General features: G+C 36.7%; 2 protein-coding genes across 2 annotated transcripts; both read left to right on the top strand.

Moving 5' to 3' along the window:
- Positions 1-11,558: 11,558 nt before the first annotated feature.
- Positions 11,559-14,343, top strand: LOC131976753 (C-C chemokine receptor type 1-like). Its single transcript, XM_059339907.1, has 3 exons — positions 11,559-11,565; positions 12,281-12,442; positions 12,715-14,343. Exons 1-3 carry the CDS (start codon positions 11,559-11,561, stop codon positions 13,614-13,616), a joined length of 1,071 nt encoding a protein of 356 aa, XP_059195890.1. The 3' UTR covers positions 13,617-14,343.
- Positions 14,344-17,040: 2,697 nt separating this feature from the next.
- LOC131976754 (C-C chemokine receptor type 1-like) lies at positions 17,041-18,545 on the top strand. Its single transcript, XM_059339908.1, has 3 exons — positions 17,041-17,047; positions 17,306-17,470; positions 17,644-18,545. The coding sequence occupies exons 1-3, from the start codon at positions 17,041-17,043 to the stop codon at positions 18,543-18,545; spliced, it is 1,074 nt and encodes a 357-aa protein (XP_059195891.1).
- The last annotated feature ends 215 nt before the right edge of the window (positions 18,546-18,760 follow it).

Genomic DNA, 18,760 nt, shown 5'->3' on the forward strand with positions numbered 1-18,760 from the left:
ACAACTCCATTCATAAATTAAACTTCCGGTATAACGTTTCAAAATAAGAGTTCATAAACGAAATTGCATTACGCGACTCCTTTTTTCACCTTTTCCCTCTTTTTATCGAAAATGATGCACATATAGGATCGTGCACTTAACCAGATATGATGAAACTGCAATTTTAAATATGTTAACAGTGCAGTAACTTAACATATTTCACGTTCAAATGCATGTATCACAGTATAAATAGGAATACAAAAGGTTTGAAGCAAATAAAAATGAACCACTTACTGTTCAGTGCAAGAACAGCAGACCAACATTAATTGCAAGAAGTCATTTTGTGCATTTTTACACTGCACTTTTAAGATTTCATGCTCAAATGCATGTACTTGTACTGAGGGCCACTTCAAATGAGGGTGTGGGCTGTATGTGGACCCCGGGCCTCCAGTTGCCCATCCCTGGAATAGGATATACAGCCCCCATGGGGGGTTACAGACCAGAGGTACATATATTCTGTTTTCTGGATAGCCTGTTCATTTTACATTCTTCAATGTGTTTGGTAAAAAAAACATGCAGTTAGGTTGCCCAACTGCCCCTGTAATGCATCCTGACCATGATCCTGACCTGACTACTGAGGGTCCACTTTTATTTTTAAGGCAATGCCATGTGGTTTCCTGTCTTTTGCAGCTGCGTCTGTTTAACTTTACGCAGCTCTCTCCAGCCCGCCTTCGTCAGCAGATCTCCCGTCAATCATCCTCATTGGGAATTCACTGAGCGCCAGCTGGAGAGCGACGGCACGAATCTACAGATACATACAAAACAAAGTCAATACATTTGGGCTCCAGAGCGGGAAATATAGTGACAGTCATGTTGACTTGAGATGTTGTTGCTGTCGTTGTTATTATATTGTTATTACTGGTTTGTTTGTCTTGTTTTGGTGTTATAATACTGTTGTTATTATTATTGTTATTATTATGTGTTCCTGTTTTTGTTGTTACATTATTATTGTTGTTGTTGTTGTTGTTGTTGTTGTGTTTGTTGTTGTTGGTGGTGGTGGTGTTGTTACATTGGGTTTACATATAGGCTTTAGATGTCAACGTTTCGTTGCAATTTCAAAAATCTTCTATGCATAATGACTCATTGAAATTCTACGATGAGAATTCAAACCTCTCTCCCGGCATGCTTTGTGCTGTCTTGCAAAATGCAAAACTAAGATATGGTTCTCCACCACAAGAGGTCGCCCATACACTACGAGTTAAATGCAAACCCATCTGTTTGTGTGCTCTACATGGTGTTAGATATCAGATAGACAAGGGTGAAACACCAATTGTATAAGTGGAAAAGAAAGAATGTCGATGTAACTACATCAACATAAAAATGTGATATTTGAATATTGTAATGAATAGATTTATATATATATATATATATATATATATAGGCTATATATATATATATATATATATATATATACATATATATATATATATATATATATATATATATATATATTATATAAACACAATTCTTGAATTTTGATATGGCTGGGTGCTAAAAGTGTTCCAATATATGTAGAAACAACACATGCAAAATATTTTCCCAGTACATGATGATTTAGGGGTGCCACCGCACATCTGTTATTGTTGGATAAAGTGGTTAACAGTGCTCAATGGTCGCCATGGAGATCTGAGGTAAACAATACTAGAGCTCAAGAAAACTGAGGTAATCTTTCTGTTTGAGGTGATCTTTCTGTGTTGGGTATGTATTATTACATATTACCATCATATCTGTAGTTGTGTCTTTGTATACTTATTTAATCATAAGTCATTTAAGTCATATTTTTAGGTATTTGGTGCATTACATCTAGCTAACATTAGCTAGCAACAGTTTGCTAACCACAGTTAGCTATCTATGTTAGCTAAGCTGTTAAGCTTAACATTAACAGTATTCTAGAGTGGACAATGTCATATTCAGGGTATAGATGTCTCATGTTTATTGAGAGTAGCACTGTAGTTGTTACAGTAAATTGACATTTTAAATACAAGTATATTTGCACAGCTAGCTACTCTGGTAGTGATGTAACGATAAGTTATGATGAAGTTAGACTATGTACAGTTAAAATTTGAGTATCTACTATTACATGACCATAGGCCACTACTACTATTGCCATCACTATAGACCAGTACTCCTATCACATCACCACAGACCAGTACTCCTATCACATCACCACAGACCAGTACTACTATCACATCACCACAGACCAGTACTCCTATCACATCACCACAGACCAGTACTACTATCACATCACCACAGACCAGTACTCCTATCACATCATAGACTAAAGGCGGCTGTGGCTCAGTTGGTAGTGCAATCGCCCACTGATTGGAAGGTCGGTGGTTCGATCCCTGACCATGGCAGCCACATGTCAAAGTATCCTTGGGCAATACTGAACCCCAAAAGGCCCACGATGCTGCGTTCATCAGTGAATGAACTCCCAATGGTGGCAGGTGGCACTAGTGTGAATGGGTGAAAGGATAAAATCTCTATATAAGTGCAGTCCATCCATTTACCATTTAGACCACTACTACTATCACCATCCTTGTACACTACTCCTATCACATGACTATATAGTGCTGCAGGCAGTTGAGCATGACCTACCAACAGCCAAACATTGCTTCTGCAAATGCAAGCTAATCCCTGGATAGGACGGTTACTCTTGGATGGCGGGTGGGGAGACATATCTGGGGGGAGACGCACTGGCTAGGTTCAGAGGTCAGGTTCCATTTCCTCTCTCTTTCTCCCTGGTGATGTTGTTCAGGGGGTCTGGCACAAGTTTAGTTAGTGTCAGCTCTTACCATTAGGCCCTGTTAGTTGCCAATGAGTTAGCCACTAGAGAGGGTGTCTCAGTAACGCCCCTTGTGTTAAGCAATAAAGTCAATTAAACTTTATATGTGTGTCCAACATCCATCACTGCTGCACAAAATTCAGGGTAAGGCCATGTGAACATTGACCTCCATTCATTTCGTCTATTGGACAAATGAATGGAGAATCTTGAAAGTTGAATTCTGGGAAATGCCCTAGTTGCCCAAAGGGCAAACAAACAACTTTTACTTTGATAACCCTATAGAACATGTTAGTGTATGAAAGTTCACTGTACTCAACATTTCCAGGTCAACCTTTTGGCAATTAGACCAAAAATTGCACATTTTTCGAAATTTTACCAAAGTTCATGTGTTAGGTGGCACCCCTAGATGCCTCAATGGAATTCCTCAAAACTTTGCAAAAGTCATTTTTATGTTAAGTGGAACAAAATGCAATGCCAGCCAAATTTATATTTTGAAATTAAAAATTCCCATTCAAATTTGATGCACCCTAATATATATATATATATATATATATATATATATATATATATATATATATATATATATATACATACATATAAAATTGTATATGTGAAATATGTACATCGCTGATGGGAAACAGTATGCATTAAGTTCACTGTTATGCATGCAACCTGATATGAGGAACTTGACAACAGTGTTTGCAATGAAAATATAAATTCTTTAAAAGAAGTCCTTTTTCAAACTGTTGACATTATTTTGTCTACCACTTCTATATGAATGTATGCCCAATGTTTTTAGGAAGAGAATAAACAACACAAGAATAACAGCAGGGGGCATAATTACCTGCATTATCCATTTACTTGGAGTGTTTGTTCTGCCAAATAACAAATTATCATACTTCCTTATTCAAAGTGGTGATAGTCAATGCAGAAAGTTTTTGCTTTCCTCTATTTTATTCATTTGGTTTTTCTGTTTGAGGTATCCATCTCTGAGTTCTGCAACCCGAAATGCTGCCTCTATGGACATTTTCAAAAAACTTCCCACGCACCATCTCTTCACAAAGGCATTTGGACCCACTTTTAGTCATGGCTACTGTATTGTATTGTATTGTATTGTATTGTATTGTATTGTATTGTAAAGCATCATTGGGTTCATATATACATTTAATTTATTATTATTATTATTTTACACAAACATAGTGGAGTTAAAAGGAGCTTTGTCAGCGATATCCCATCGGTTTGTACTTCCCGGTTATTAACCAACAGGGTGAGGACATTTTAGGATGTGAGTACATTTAGGCTAGTCCATGCTTCTTCAAATGCCTGTTTGAAGGTTAAAACTTGGTTTGTGTGAGACAGTAAGAGAGAGAAAGAAGAACTAATGGTTCTTCTTTCTTTCTCTCTCTTTCTCTTGATGTAAATGTAACAAAGGGTTGCACTGTCTGCATCACTCCCTTATGATATAGTCATGATATAGTCAGATGCCTATATAATTGACTGGACTATAACTACATCTTTATCATTGGGTTTAGAGTTCATTTGAACTATAAACCCATTTATGTTTCTTTCACCAAATGCTCAAACACTTTATCTGGGAGGCCATGTGATTAAAATATGTCTTGAACCTTGTTGAAAAAAATATTAAGTAGGGGCGTGACTTGAAAACAGTTAGTTCATCCCTTCACATTTGAGGACATTACATCCGAAAAGAACCAGACAGAGAAATTAGGATTCCTGGAGTGCAGCCACTGACTATACCTGTTAGAAAAATGAATTACTGGGACATCACCACGTCAGGTGAATACATTTTAACAGCGTTTTAACATCAAACAATGTTTTATTGACTTGTTGAAGACAAATTTGTGTTATAGTTGTATACATTATCATTTTTTAGTTGTATCTCTATTTTTCACTTCAATACCAACATAGTAATGTGATACACTTGATAATTTCTTTGGGTTTCCATTTAGATTTTTAGTAAAACAGAAACCTGAGATTTTTGTATTGAAACTGTTCTGAAAATAAAGATATATTGGATAGTTATTAAAAAGTCTTTAAAATCAATTATTTTTTGTAATATTTGTTTTCGGCAAACATAGAAAAAGAAATGTCCTTTTTCACAGTTCTGACATTATTTTCTATATTAATGTGTGACCAATGTTTTCAATAAGAGAATAAACTACACAAGAATACCAACAGGTGGTATAATTACCAAGATTATCCATTTACTTGGAGTGTTTGTTTTGCCGAATAGTAAATTATCATACTTCCTTATTCACAGTGGTGATAGTCAATGCAGAAAGTTTTAGCTTTCTTCTATTTTATTCATTTGGTTTCTATTTGAGGTATCCATTTCTGAGAGTTCTGCTTTTACACCAACACAGTGGAGTTAAAAGGAGCTTTTTCTGTAGTGCTCACTACATTGAAAAATTAAATTTACACTAGTCCTGTTCAAGGAATAACAGTGAAGAGTGAGCAGCTTTCATTGGAACTACTTTCTGCCAAAAAATAGGATGATGTTGCCTAGTTATAAGTTATTGACATTATTAAATGCTGTGAGCACCCAATCCACCTACACTAATAATAGGTCAATGTGTTTCATTTTGATGTGGCCTATAAAATAATGCTCAAGAATTACATCTAAAATAAATATAATAACTCTCTATCCACAGATTATGGGGGAAATACCACCACCATAGAGTACTATGATTATCGATTTTTTTATGATGAAGACTACACGGATTTGACAAATTTTGGCAAGGTTTTTCTGCCAACTCTCTACAGTTGTGTCCTTGGCTTCATAGGTATGTGTGTGTGTGTTTGTGTGTGTACTTCCTAGTTTTTAACCAACAGGCTAGTCCACACTTCTTCAAATGCCTGTCAGACATAAGCAATCAGACATATTTAACAGGTTTGTTTCCTTCCTCTCTCAAGGCAATGGCCTAGTGGTTTGGTGGTTTGGGCCCAGCTAAAGCACTGCAACTAGACCAACTCTACAGACATCTGCCTCTTCAACCTGGCTCTGCCGACCTCTTCGCGCTGCCTTTCTAATCCCACTACCTTGGCTGGCTTGTGGCTACGTCCCAGAAAACAGGGCCTGGATGCTTTACAACTTCTTTTCTATCAATACATTGGGCCATCAGATATAGGCCCATGTAATGGGCCTATATCTGATATATTTTCTAAAGGCTATGTAATATCCTTTCTTTTATCAGCAGAACACTGACGAAACCACGAGGCTCTTGTTTGTGACAGCCTGTGACCACAGAGTTTGTTTGCCTCTGCATGATGTGTTTAATATGTTCACACATTTTGTTTGTCTCACGCTTTCCAAGTGCATTTCTTATCGTTAATTCCAATGTTTGATGATCAAAGGAACAATGTTAAACTAGCATACATTTGAGTTAAGCAAGTTAAACTGTTGTTATAGAAAAACGTTTGGCTCATAATCGTAAACAGCTGTCATTTTTCTAATTTCTCTGTATTGTTTTATGTTTCTAATTTTAATTTTATAGTATATTTTTCTAGTATTTACAATACTATGTTCTATTTTCAGACAAAATCTACAAACTTTCCTACATCTATTCACAAAAGTCCGTGTTCTACTTAATGCTTTTTCAAAATTCAAGTTATGATTTGTTGTTGTTGTAGTGGTTTAGTTTGCCAGTGGAGATTATTAAAGTACCAAGCAGTGATAATGTTATAATGTGCCTTTCTGTGCTTTTCATAGGCACAACACAATGTGCGCTCATTGAAGATAAAAGTCATGCACCATAACACCTTGGCTTCTGACTGCACAGTGTAGCTTTCACATTAGAGAACACTCACCATACTTTACATTGTTCATGTAGTCATTTTCTTACTGAATCTGCAAAAACATAGCTTCATGACATCAACAATAAAGCTCCGGGAGTTGACGTCACACAATGGCTCGAAAAAAAGCCAACAACATCATATATGCAGGAAATATCAAATTACTGCCAGCAGCTACTTTCCTTCCTAGTTGAATATAAAGTATGTAAAGTAGAGTAAACATGGTAGATCGCTGTTGTGCAATCAAACAATCAGGGACAAGTGAAATGGGAAGCATTTGATCAGATTCTTTAAGATCCTGGACGACTGCAAAATGGATCACTGTAGGAAAGTGAACTGGAAACAATTTAGATTGTGTAAAGTTAGTGGCCACTTCCTATCAGGTACAGAATGCAACACTTACTAACCTTATTCACTTATTCAGCACACTTTTATTATGAACACAACCCATCATTCCTGACCACCACCCTGGTTTGATGAGGGACATATCATTTTTGGGAATAATTCACCTGTAATAAAACTTTCATGGCGCTCTCATGATAATTGTTTACAAAAGGGATAATTTCATGTATGAGGTGGTGCTTCTCAAAATACTTTCAGACAATAACAATGTAGGTAACTGTTGAAGATACAAACAAAGATACTGGGTAGAAACAGATTCTAAAGTTAGCTACATACAAGTTAGCACACTGCTAGCACTGTTGCTATGCTAACGATTCTGAAAAGATACCTACCTTCTAGTCACATCGAGCAACTTTAGACAAAGTGCCCAAAGCTGAATATTATTCACAAATCCACATTTCGTAAATTTATACCCCTCCATGTTTTCAGGGTCTCTCCAGAGTAAGATGAGGGAAAGTCAACCAGGTAATTATAGATGTAGTGTTGTGCTTCGAACCCAGTTTGGCATTGGTGGTCAAATGTGGAATTAAAACTTCCAAGCCCAAAAAGACTTTTCCCCATAAGGTGCGTTTCCACAATAGTCGAATACTCTGAATGAGACGGGTCTTCCTCGCCGAAACACCCCTAATTTAAATGTGAGCCGGGCCCAGCGACCATTTGACCTGTCGAAGAGCAGGGCCATTTTTCTCCCCTGAAAAAGCCTGGTTGCTGATTGGATAGAAAGCTAAGCGGGATGTGACGTACTACTCGACGCCACAACAACATTGTGAAAGAGATATCTGCAAATCAGCTGATTTTTTTTTTCTTTTTAGCTTCACAATTTCGATTTCACAATCTAAAGTTATTCTGATTATAATTTGAGATCATCATAAAATCAAATAAATTGGTAGGAAATTGCTTATTATTGGTCTATTATCACCATAACAAAGGCAGCTTCTTCTAATGTGAAGATAAAGTACCAACATTGTATATCTAACATGCGTATATAAAATTATATAATTTTGATGGCCAATTTATAGATTGATTTTAACATACAGTTCTTTTATGACATCACATTTGGATTAAAGTCTGACATATGAATAAACGTACCCAAAATGATTAAATATTAAAATATAAAACTTTCTATAATTCCTGATGATTTGACTACCATTCTCAAAGGTTTGTATCACCCAAGAATTGAAAACTTGAAAACAGCAAATAAAAAGAAAGCACCTCCACATTAGAATACATTTTCCACTCTTTTCCTGCTGCGTGTTAACACTTTAAAAGGGTAATTTCTCCGAAAACCACATGTGCAGTGACACCTCTGTGCAGTGTTAACACGATGCAGAGAAAACAACAAAACCAAGAGTTCACCTTACCAGAAATGAGCTCTGAGGCAGGATTTGACACAACAAGCGAGTAATGCAAGTTGACGGGATGACATGCAAGCTTGATGCCCAACACAAGAGCATACACATGCAGCAGTGATTTTGGTGGACAATGCGGTAAGCATATGAACATTTACATTTTAAACGTTTAGCTGCTGTTTCCTAGGCTTCTTTTACTTATCTCACCCCTACACCAACAAACACAATGTGTAGTCGTGTAGTCGTGTAGTGTGCGTAGCGTTAACCACAGGAAGTGAGGGTCAGCATTAGGTGTCAAAGCCAGTGGTTCTGTATATGTTGATAGTGAGAGATGAATATGATTATTCAAACCTCTCTCCCGGCATGCTTTGTGCTATCTTGCCCATGCAATACTAATATATGGTTCTCTACCACAAGAGGTCACCCATGCACTACAAATTTACTGCAGACACATCTGTTCGTGTGCTCTACTAGTGTTAGATATCAGATAGGCAGGGGTGAAACACCATTGGTATAAGAAGAAGATAAAGAATGTCTATATAATTACATGAACAACATCAAAATGCAATATTTTGAATAAAATAGGCCACAGACACCAATTGCCTTTTCAAAAATAGTGCCTTATGGTAATATTGTCTTTTCAGCTCTAGTATTTGAAATGATTAACAAACAGCAGTCTTTGAACAAACACATTAAACTAATATACCAGTTAATTCATTTTCAATTCAATTTAATTGAACTTTATTTATAGAACGCATTTCATGCACAAGGCAGACTCAATGTGCTTCACAATGGATATACATAATTACAGTTAAAAAACAAAACAAAAGATAAACAAACAAACAATTGAAAAAATCAATTATGAATTAATTTAAGAGTGCAGGTAGACAAGCTATGCCATATTCACCACATACACACTTACTCACACACCTACTCCCACAACCACACATGCACACATGAACGCACACAGTTCAACCGAATGCTGTTGAAAAAAGGTAGGTTTTTAATCTGTTTTTAAAAATGGCTACTGATGTGGCATGTTTAACTGTGTCAGGCAGGGTGTTCCACTTTCGCGGGGCATAAACACTAAAAGCTGCTTCTCCTTCTTTTGATCTGGTGTGAGGGATGAGTAAGTTGCCACTGCCTGTTGACCGAAGTGTTCTTGTTGCACTACAAAAAAAGCCAACAGCAGAAGTTATTAGTTAAAAGTTAAAACTTATTACAATGTAAAATTATAAGTTAGTACAACTTACAGATGAGTTGACAAAAATTGTCCAACTTAAAATTTTATCGAAGTTTGTTGCCTTGAAATTTTGAGTTCACCCAACTTTTCTTTTTTTACAGCGTGGGGTGTAAGTGATGAATATATCTGTGATACTGAGGTGCAAGGCCGTGTAGTTCTTTATAAACCAGGAGCAGTATTTTGAAATCATTAAAGCTACTATTGTAGCTTTAATGATTTCAAAATACACTGTCAGCAAAACTGACTTCAACATGTCATTTCTACCTTAATGATAGTCAGTTAATTATACTGTAATATACTGGACTATAACTAAATCTATATTATCATTGCTCTGATTGTATTAAATATTTGTCCATATTACAAAAAGATTTAAAGAAAAAAACAACTATAATTTTAACTAGAAACCCATTTATGTCGGTTTCATCAGATGCTCAAATACTTTATCTGAGAATCAATGTGATTTAAATATTTTTTGAACCCTTTCAGAAATAATCTGTGATCTAGGTGTAAAAATAAGCCACAGGGAAACGTGCTTTGTTTTGAGGTGTCAGTCTGTTATGGTATTTAAGCATGCATTTTGCACTGCAGGCTACTGATAAGAATCTAAAGAGTCATTTAGGGGCGTGCAGGAAATGACAGCTGCACTTCTGTTTCTTTGCCACTCATTAATAATGAGCTGCTGACTTGAAGACAGTTAGTTCATCCCTTCACATTTGAGGACATTACATCTGAAAAGAACCAGACAGAGAAATTAGGATTCCTGGAGTGCAGCCACTGACTTTACCTGGTATCTATACTAGGCATCACTGAGACATCACCATGTCAGGTGAATACATTTTAACAGCGTTTTAACCGACTATGTTTTTCCTAATGAATTTATAAATCAATGTTTTATTGACTGGTTGAAGACATGTTTGTGTAATAATTGTATTTATTCATTATATTGCCATTTCTCAGTTGTATGTCTATTTTTCACTGTAATACCAACAGTAATGTAATACACTTCATCATTTCTTTGGGTTTCCATTTGGATTTTTAGTAAAACAAAAACTTGAGATTTTTGCATTAAAATTGCTTGGTAAAAAATGAATAAATATGGGATCGTTATTAAAAGGTTTTTAAAAATTATTCTTCTTATTTTTTCATTCTATTTATATTTGTCGAACATATAGCCTTTAAAACGTGCATCTATAAAAGTAGAAAAAGTTCAAAGAAATTGATCTAAGCAACTTGATAAGCAATTAATACTCAGAGAAATATATATATAATAATTGTTTTGTAAAATAAGAATGCTTTGAAAATAGAAATGTTAATAGTTTATTTTTGATCAATTAACGGAATGTGTGAGTGAACAGAAGAAAAATCTAAATCAAATCAATATTTGGTGTGACTACCCTTTGCCTTTAAACTAGCATCAATTATTTCAGGCAGTTTTTCACACCTGATTAAGATTTTTTCACAGTACTGTACATATCTGATGGTGAACAGTATGCATTACGTTCATTGTTATGCATCCAATCTCATATGAGGAACTTGGCAACAGCGTTTGCAATGAAGATAAAAAAGTCCTTTTTCACACCGTTTACATTATTCTGTCTACCACTTCGATATCAATGTGTGACCAATGTTTAAGAGAATAAACTACATGAAAATACCAGCAGGGGGCATAATTACCTATATTATCCATTTACTGGGAGTGTTTGTTCTGCCAAATAAAAAAATATCATACTTCCTTATTCACAGTGGTAATATTCAATGCAGAAAGTTTTTGCTTTCCTCTATTTTATTCATTTGGTTTCTGTTCAGAGGTATCCATCTCTGAGAGTTCTGCTTTTACACCAACACAGTGGAGTTAAAAGGAGCTTTGTCTGTGGTGCTCACTAAATTGAAAAATAAAATTTATACTAGTCCTGTTCAAGGACTAATCATGGACAGTGAGCAGCTTTCGTTGGAACCACTTTCTGCCAAAAAAATAGGATGATGATGCCTAGTTGTAAGTTAATGACATTATTAAATGCTGTGAGAACCACAAACTAAACCCCATCCATCTACACTAATAATACTAATAATAGGTCAATGTATTTACATGCAACCTGGTCAATTTGATGTGGCCTATATAAAGTCAAGTCAAGTCAAGTCAAACTTTATTTATAGAGCACATTTAATACAACCGGGGTTGACCAAAGTGCTGTACAGATATCACAGTTGCAGGAAATACGGTAAAAACTAAGATACTAAAATACATAAACACAGTGCAACAATAGAATAAAATAAATTAAAAATATAATAAAATAAATAAAAAATGTAAATAAAATTTTGTTTTTGCAAGATGTCCACTTAAACTTGATTAAAAGCCAGGAAGAAAAAGTGTGTTTTTAAGGAGGATTTAAAAACTTCAAAAGATCCTGCAGATCGAATGTGCCAGGGCAGGTTATTCCAGAGCCTTGGGGCTGCTGCCACAAAGGCACGGTCCCCTTTGGTTTTGAGTCTGGTTTTAGGGGCGGCCAGTAGCAGCTGACTGGAGGATCTCAATGTTCTGGCAGGGGCGTGGATTTTAAGGAGCTCGGTCAAATATAAAAATGTGCAAGAATTAAATCTAAAAAAGCTATTGTAAATATTGAAATAAATATAAATACTCTCTGTCCGCAGATGATGGGGGAAATGCCACCACCACACAATATGATTATTCATCATATTATTATGAGGATCTTCTTCCAAACGACGCTCCTTGCAGCAACAAGGATTTGAGGAATTTTGGCATGGTGTTTCTGCCAACTATCTACAGTTTGGTTTTTGTCCTTGGCTTCATAGGTATGTGTGTGTGTTTGTGTGTGTGTAAGTGTGTGTGTGTGTGCGTGTGTGTGTGTGTGTGTGTGTTTGTGTGTGTGTGTGTTTGTGTGTGTGTGCTTGTACATGTTGGGATGTGAGTACATTTTGGCTGGTTCACACTCAAAATGCCTGTTTGAGGATTAAGACTTGGTTTGTGTGAGACAGTAAGAGAGAGAGAGAGAAGAACCATTACTTTACATATGATCCATAGTAATCTGACATATTTAACAGGTTTGTTTCCTCCCTATTTCAAGGCAATGGCCTAGTGGTTTGTGTCCTGCTAAAGCACCGCAACCAGACCAACTTGACAGACATCTGCCTCTTCAACCTGGCTGTCGCCGACCTCCTCTTCGTCTTCACGCTGCCTTTCTACTCCCACTATTTAGTGGTCGGTCAGTGGACTTTCGGAGACTTTATGTGTCGCTTCGTCTCTGGCTCCCACACCACCGGGTTCTTCAGCAGCACCTTCTTCATGGTTGCCATGACGCTGGACCGCTACATGGTCATCTTACATACTCGTGCAGTGGCACGATATCGCACTCCGATGGCAGCCATCACTCTGTCTGTGATCGTTTGGATGCTGAGCTTGTGTGTCTCTCTGCCGACTCTTATCTTCACAAAGGTGACAAATGAGTCTTCCGGGCAGGCTTGTGGCTACGTCCCAGAAAACAAGGCCTGGCTGCTTTACAACATGTTCTCCATCAATATATTTGGCCTTTTGATCCCCTTGTTGGTAATGATATGCTGCTACTCCATGATCATCCCCGTATTGATGAAACTGAGGAGTGCGAAGAAGCACCGCGTGGTTAAGATGATCATCTGTATAGTGGTTGCCTTTTTCCTATTCTGGACCCCATATAACATTTCACTTTTCTTGATATTTCTGAAATCTGAGGGTAAATTGGAGTCCAACTGCAGCATGGAACACAATTTAAAGCTCTCAGCAACAGTGACTGAGACTATTGCTTACACTCACTGCTGCCTGAACCCCATCATATACGCCTTTGTGGGACACAAGTTTAAGAAACGGGCCTTGCAGCTGTTGAGGAAATGGGTGCCTCTGATTCACTTCACCAGAGATTTCTCAGATAGCTCGTACAGGAAAAGCTCAGTTTCATCCAGGTCCTCTGATGTCACCTCAAATTTCATCATGTAAGAGGTGGAGGGCAGATTATGATTTGTTTCATGGACATCACTTGCAATGTTGCCACATTTGCAGTTATTCTGACCATATATTCCTTGAGTATGTTGTATGATTTATTCTGTAACTTCCAATTCCCACCTATGACAGCGTTATTCATTAACATTGTATGATCTTAAAAAGATGCCTTTTCCTGTACATATGATTTACCGTGAATAGGCACTGGAATATTTTGTTTTGACCATAACACGTCAGATGTGTAGGCCCATCAAATGTGATGTGAGCTTCATCATCTTCTGTATTATATCAAGTATTTTCTAAAGGCTATGTAATATCCGTCCTTTTATCAGCGGAACACTGACTGAAACCACAAGGCTCTTGTTTGTGCCAGTCTGTGATCACAGAGATTGTTTTCCTCTGAATGACGTTTTTAATATGTTCACACATTTTGATTTTCTCACTTTCAAAGTGCATTTTTTTTCACATTGGAGCTAAGCAAGTTAAACTGTTGTTGTGGAACAAAGTTTGGCTCATCATAAACGGCTGTAATTTTTCTAATTTCTCTATATTGTTTTAAGTTTCTAATTTGTACATACTATGTACGCTTATAGTATATTTTTCTAGTGTTTACAATAATACATAGTTTTTTCTTACAAAATGTACACACCTTCGAACATCTATTCACATATTTCAGTGTTCTGCTTAATTCTTTTTCAAATTTCTTCAAGTTATGATTTGTTGTTGTTGTTGTTGTTGTTGTTGTTGTGGTGGTTTAGTTTGCCAGTGGAGATTATTAAAGTACCAAGCAGTGATAATGTTATAATGTGCCTTTCTGTGCTTTTCATAGGCACAACACAATGTGCGCTCATTGAAGATAAAAGTCATGCACCATAAAACCTTGGCTTCTGACTGCACAGTGTAGCTTTCACATTAGAGAACTCGCACCATACTTAACATTACTGTATCTGAAATAGCATAGATTCATGACAAAATCAACTAAATGACTGCCAGCAGCTAGTTTCCTTCCCTGCTCTATTTATAAAGTACAGAGAAACATGGTACATCGCTGTTGTGCAATCAAACAATCAGGGACAAGTGAAATGGGAAGCATTCGATCAGATTCTTTAAGATCCTGGACGACTGCAAAATGGATCACTGCAGGAAAGTGAACTGGAAACAATTTGGATTGTGTAAAGTTAGTGGCCACTTTATATCAGGTACAGAATGCACTTACAAACACTTGCAAGCATTATTATCTTATTTAACAGACTTTTATTATGGACCAAACATAACCCATCATTCCTGACCACCACCCTGGTTTAAATGAGGGGAATAATTCACCTGTAATAAAACTTTGATGGCGCTCTCATGATAACTGTTTACAAAAAGGGATAATTTCATGTATGAGGTGTTGCTTCTCAAAATTCATATAGACAATAATAATGTAGGTAACTGTCGAAGTTACAAACAAAGATACTGGGTAGAAAAAGTTTCTAACCTTAGCTACATTGAAGTTAGCACACCGCTAACACTGTTGCTATGCCAACGTCACTGAAACAATACTTACCCTCTAGTCACAGCAAGCAACTTTCGCCGGTAGTTCCCAAAACTGCTTCTCCTTCTTTGTATCTGGTGTGAGGGATGAGTAAGTTGCCGCTGCCTGTTGACCGAAGTGTTCTTGCTGGGGTTTAAGTGATGAACATATCTGTGATGTACTGAGGTGCAAGGCCGGGTAGTTCTTTATAAACCAGGAGCAGTATTTTGAAATCATTAAAGCTACAATACACTGTCAGCAAAACTGACTTCAACATGTCATTACTACCTTAATGATAGTCAGATGCATATATAATTATACTGGACTATAACTAAATCTAAATTATCATTGCTGTGATTGTATTAAAGATTTGTCCATATTACAAAAAGATTTAAAGAAAAAAACAACTATAATTTTAACTAGAAACCCATTTATGTCGGTTTCATCAGATGCTCAAATACTTTATCTGAGAATCTATGTGATTTAAATATTTTTTGAACCCTTTCAGAAAAAATCTGTGATCTAGGTGTAAAAATAAGCCACAGGGAAACGTGCTTTGTTTTGAGGTGTCAGTCTGTTATGGTATTTAAGCATGCATTTTGCACTGCAGGCTACTGATAAGAATCTAAAGAGTCATTTAGGGGCGTGCAGGAAATGACAGCTGCACTTCTGTTTCTTTGCCACTCATTAATAATGAGCTGCTGACTTGAAGACAGTTAGTTCATCCCTTCACATTTGAGGACATTACATCTGAAAAGAACCAGACAGAGAAATTAGGATTCCTGGAGTGCAGCCACTGACTATACCTGGTATCTATACTAGGCATCACTGAGACATCACCATGTCAGGTGAATACATTTTAACAGCGTTTTAACCGACTATGTTTTTCCTAATGAATTTATAAATCAATGTTTTATTGACTGGTTGAAGACATGTTTGTGTAATAATTGTATTTATTCATTATATTGCCATTTCTCAGTTGTATGTCTATTTTTCACTGTAATACCAACAGTAATGTAATACACTTCATCATTTCTTTGGGTTTCCATTTGGATTTTTAGTAAAACAAAAACTTGAGATTTTTACATTAAAATTGCTTGGAAAAAAATGAATAAATATGGGATAGTTATTAAAAGGTTTTTAAAAATTATTCTTCTTATTTTTTCATTCTATTTATATTTGTCGAACATATAGCCTTTAAAACGTGCATCTATAAAAGTAGAAAAAGTTCAAAGAAATTGATCTAAGCAACTTGATAAGCAATTAATACTCAGAGAAATATATATATAATAATTGTTTTGTAAAATAAGAATGCTTTGAAAATAGAAATGTTAATAGTTTATTTTGATCAATTAACGGAATGTGTGAGTGAACAGAAGAAAAATCTAAATCAAATGAATATTTGGTGTGACTACCCTTTGCCTTTAAACTAGCATCAATTATTTCAGGCAGTTTTTCACACCTGATTAAGATTTTTTCACAGTACTGTACATATCTGATGGTGAATAGTATGCATTACGTTCACTGTTATGCATCCAATCTCATTTACATTATTCTCGTTTTTATTATTCTGTCTACCACTTCGATATTAATGTGTGAGATATGTTTAAGAGAATAAACTACATGAAAATACCAGCAGGGGGCATAATTACCTATATTATCCATTTACTGGGAGTGTTTGTTCTGCCAAATAAAAAAATATCATACTTCCTTATTCACAGTGGTGATATTCAATGCAGAAAGTTTTTGCTTTCCTCTATTTTATTCATTTGGTTTCTGTTCAGAGGTATCCATCTCTGAGAGTTCTGCTTTTACACCAACACAGTGGAGTTAAAAGGAGCTTTGTCTGTGGTGCTCACTAAATTGAAAAATAAAATTTACACTAGTCCTGTTCAAGGACTAATCATGGACAGTGAGCAGCTTTCGTTGGAACCACTTTCTGCCAAAAAAATAGGATGATGATGCCTAGTTGTAAGTTAATGACATTATTAAATGCTGTGAGAACCACAAACTAAACCCCATCCATCTACACTAATAATACTAATAATAGGTCAATGTATTTACATGCAACCTGGTCAATTTGATGTGCTCTATATAGTAATGTGCAAGAATTAAATCTAAAAAAGTTATTGTAAATATTGAAATAAATATAAATACTCTCTGTCCGCAGATGATGGGGGAAATGCCACCACCACACAGTTCTATGATTATTCATCATATTATGATGAGGATCTTCTTCCAAACGTCGCTCCTTGCAGCAACAAGGATTTGAGGAATTTTGGCATGGTGTTTCTGCCAACTATCTACAGTTTGGTTTTTGTCCTTGGCTTCATAGGTATGTGTGTGTGTTTGTGTGTGTGTAAGTCTGTGTGTGTGTGTGTGTGTGTGTGTGTTAAGACTTGGTTTGTGTGAGACAGTAAGAGAGAGAGAGAGAGAAGAACCATTACTTTACATATGATCCATAGTAATCTGACATATTTAACAGGTTTGTTTCCTCCCTCTTTCAAGGCAATGGCCTAGTGGTTTGTGTCCTGCTAAAGCACCGCAACCAGACCAACTTGACAGACATCTGCCTCTTCAACCTGGCTGTCGCCGACCTCCTCTTCGTCTTCACGCTGCCTTTCTACTCCCACTATTTAGTGGTCGATCAGTGGACTTTCGGAGACTTTATGTGTCGCTTCGTCTCTGGCTCCCACACCACCGGGTTCTTCAGCAGCACCTTCTTCATGGTTGCCATGACGCTGGACCGCTACATGGTCATCTTACATACTCGTGCAGTGGCACGATATCGCACTCCGATGGCAGCCATCACTCTGTCTGTGATCGTTTGGATGCTGAGCTTGTGTGTCTCTCTGCCGACTCTTATCTTCACAAAGGTGACAAATGAGTCTTCCGGGCAGGCTTGTGGCTACGTCCCAGAAAACAAGGCCTGGCTGCTTTACAACATGTTCTCCATCAATATATTGGGCCTTTTGATCCCCTTGTTGGTAATGATATGCTGCTACTCCATGATCATCCCCGTATTGATGAAACTGAGGAGTGCGAAGAAGCACCGCGTGGTTAAGATGATCATCTGTATAGTGGTTGCCTTTTTCCTATTCTGGACCCCATATAACATTTCACTTTTCTTGATATTTCTGAAATCTGAGGGTAAATTGGAGTCCAACTGCAGCATGGAACACAATTTAAAGCTCTCAGCAACAGTGACTGAGACTATTGCTTACACTCACTGCTGCCTGAACCCCATCATATACGCCTTTGTGGGACACAAGTTTAAGAAACGGGCCTTGCAGCTGTTGAGGAAATGGGTGCCTCTGATTCACTTCACCAGAGATTTCTCAGATAGCTCGTACAGGAAAAGCTCAGTTACATCCAGGTCCTCTGATGTCACCTCAAATTTCATCATGTAAGAGGTGGAGGGCAGATTATGATTTGTTTCATGGACATCACTTGCAATGTTGCCACATTTGCAGTTATTCTGACCATATATTCCTTGAGTATGTTGTATGATTTATTCTGTAACTTCCAATTCCCACCTATGACAGCGTTATTCATTAACATTGTATGATCTTAAAAAGATGCCTTTTCCTGTACATATGATTTACCGTGAATAGGCACTGGAATA

The sequence above is a fragment of the Centropristis striata genome, chromosome 8, assembly GCF_030273125.1.
Source record: "Centropristis striata isolate RG_2023a ecotype Rhode Island chromosome 8, C.striata_1.0, whole genome shotgun sequence".
NCBI classification, from domain to species: domain Eukaryota; kingdom Metazoa; phylum Chordata; class Actinopteri; order Perciformes; family Serranidae; genus Centropristis; species Centropristis striata.

Bases quoted from the DNA above. Each gene is read 5' to 3' on its own strand.
- LOC131976753 (XM_059339907.1), top strand. The intron at 12,443-12,714 runs GTATGTGTGTGT...CCCTATTTCAAG, and splicing joins TTTTGTCCTTGGCTTCATAG to GCAATGGCCTAGTGGTTTGT.
- LOC131976754 (XM_059339908.1), top strand. The intron at 17,471-17,643 runs GTATGTGTGTGT...CCCTCTTTCAAG, and splicing joins TTTTGTCCTTGGCTTCATAG to GCAATGGCCTAGTGGTTTGT.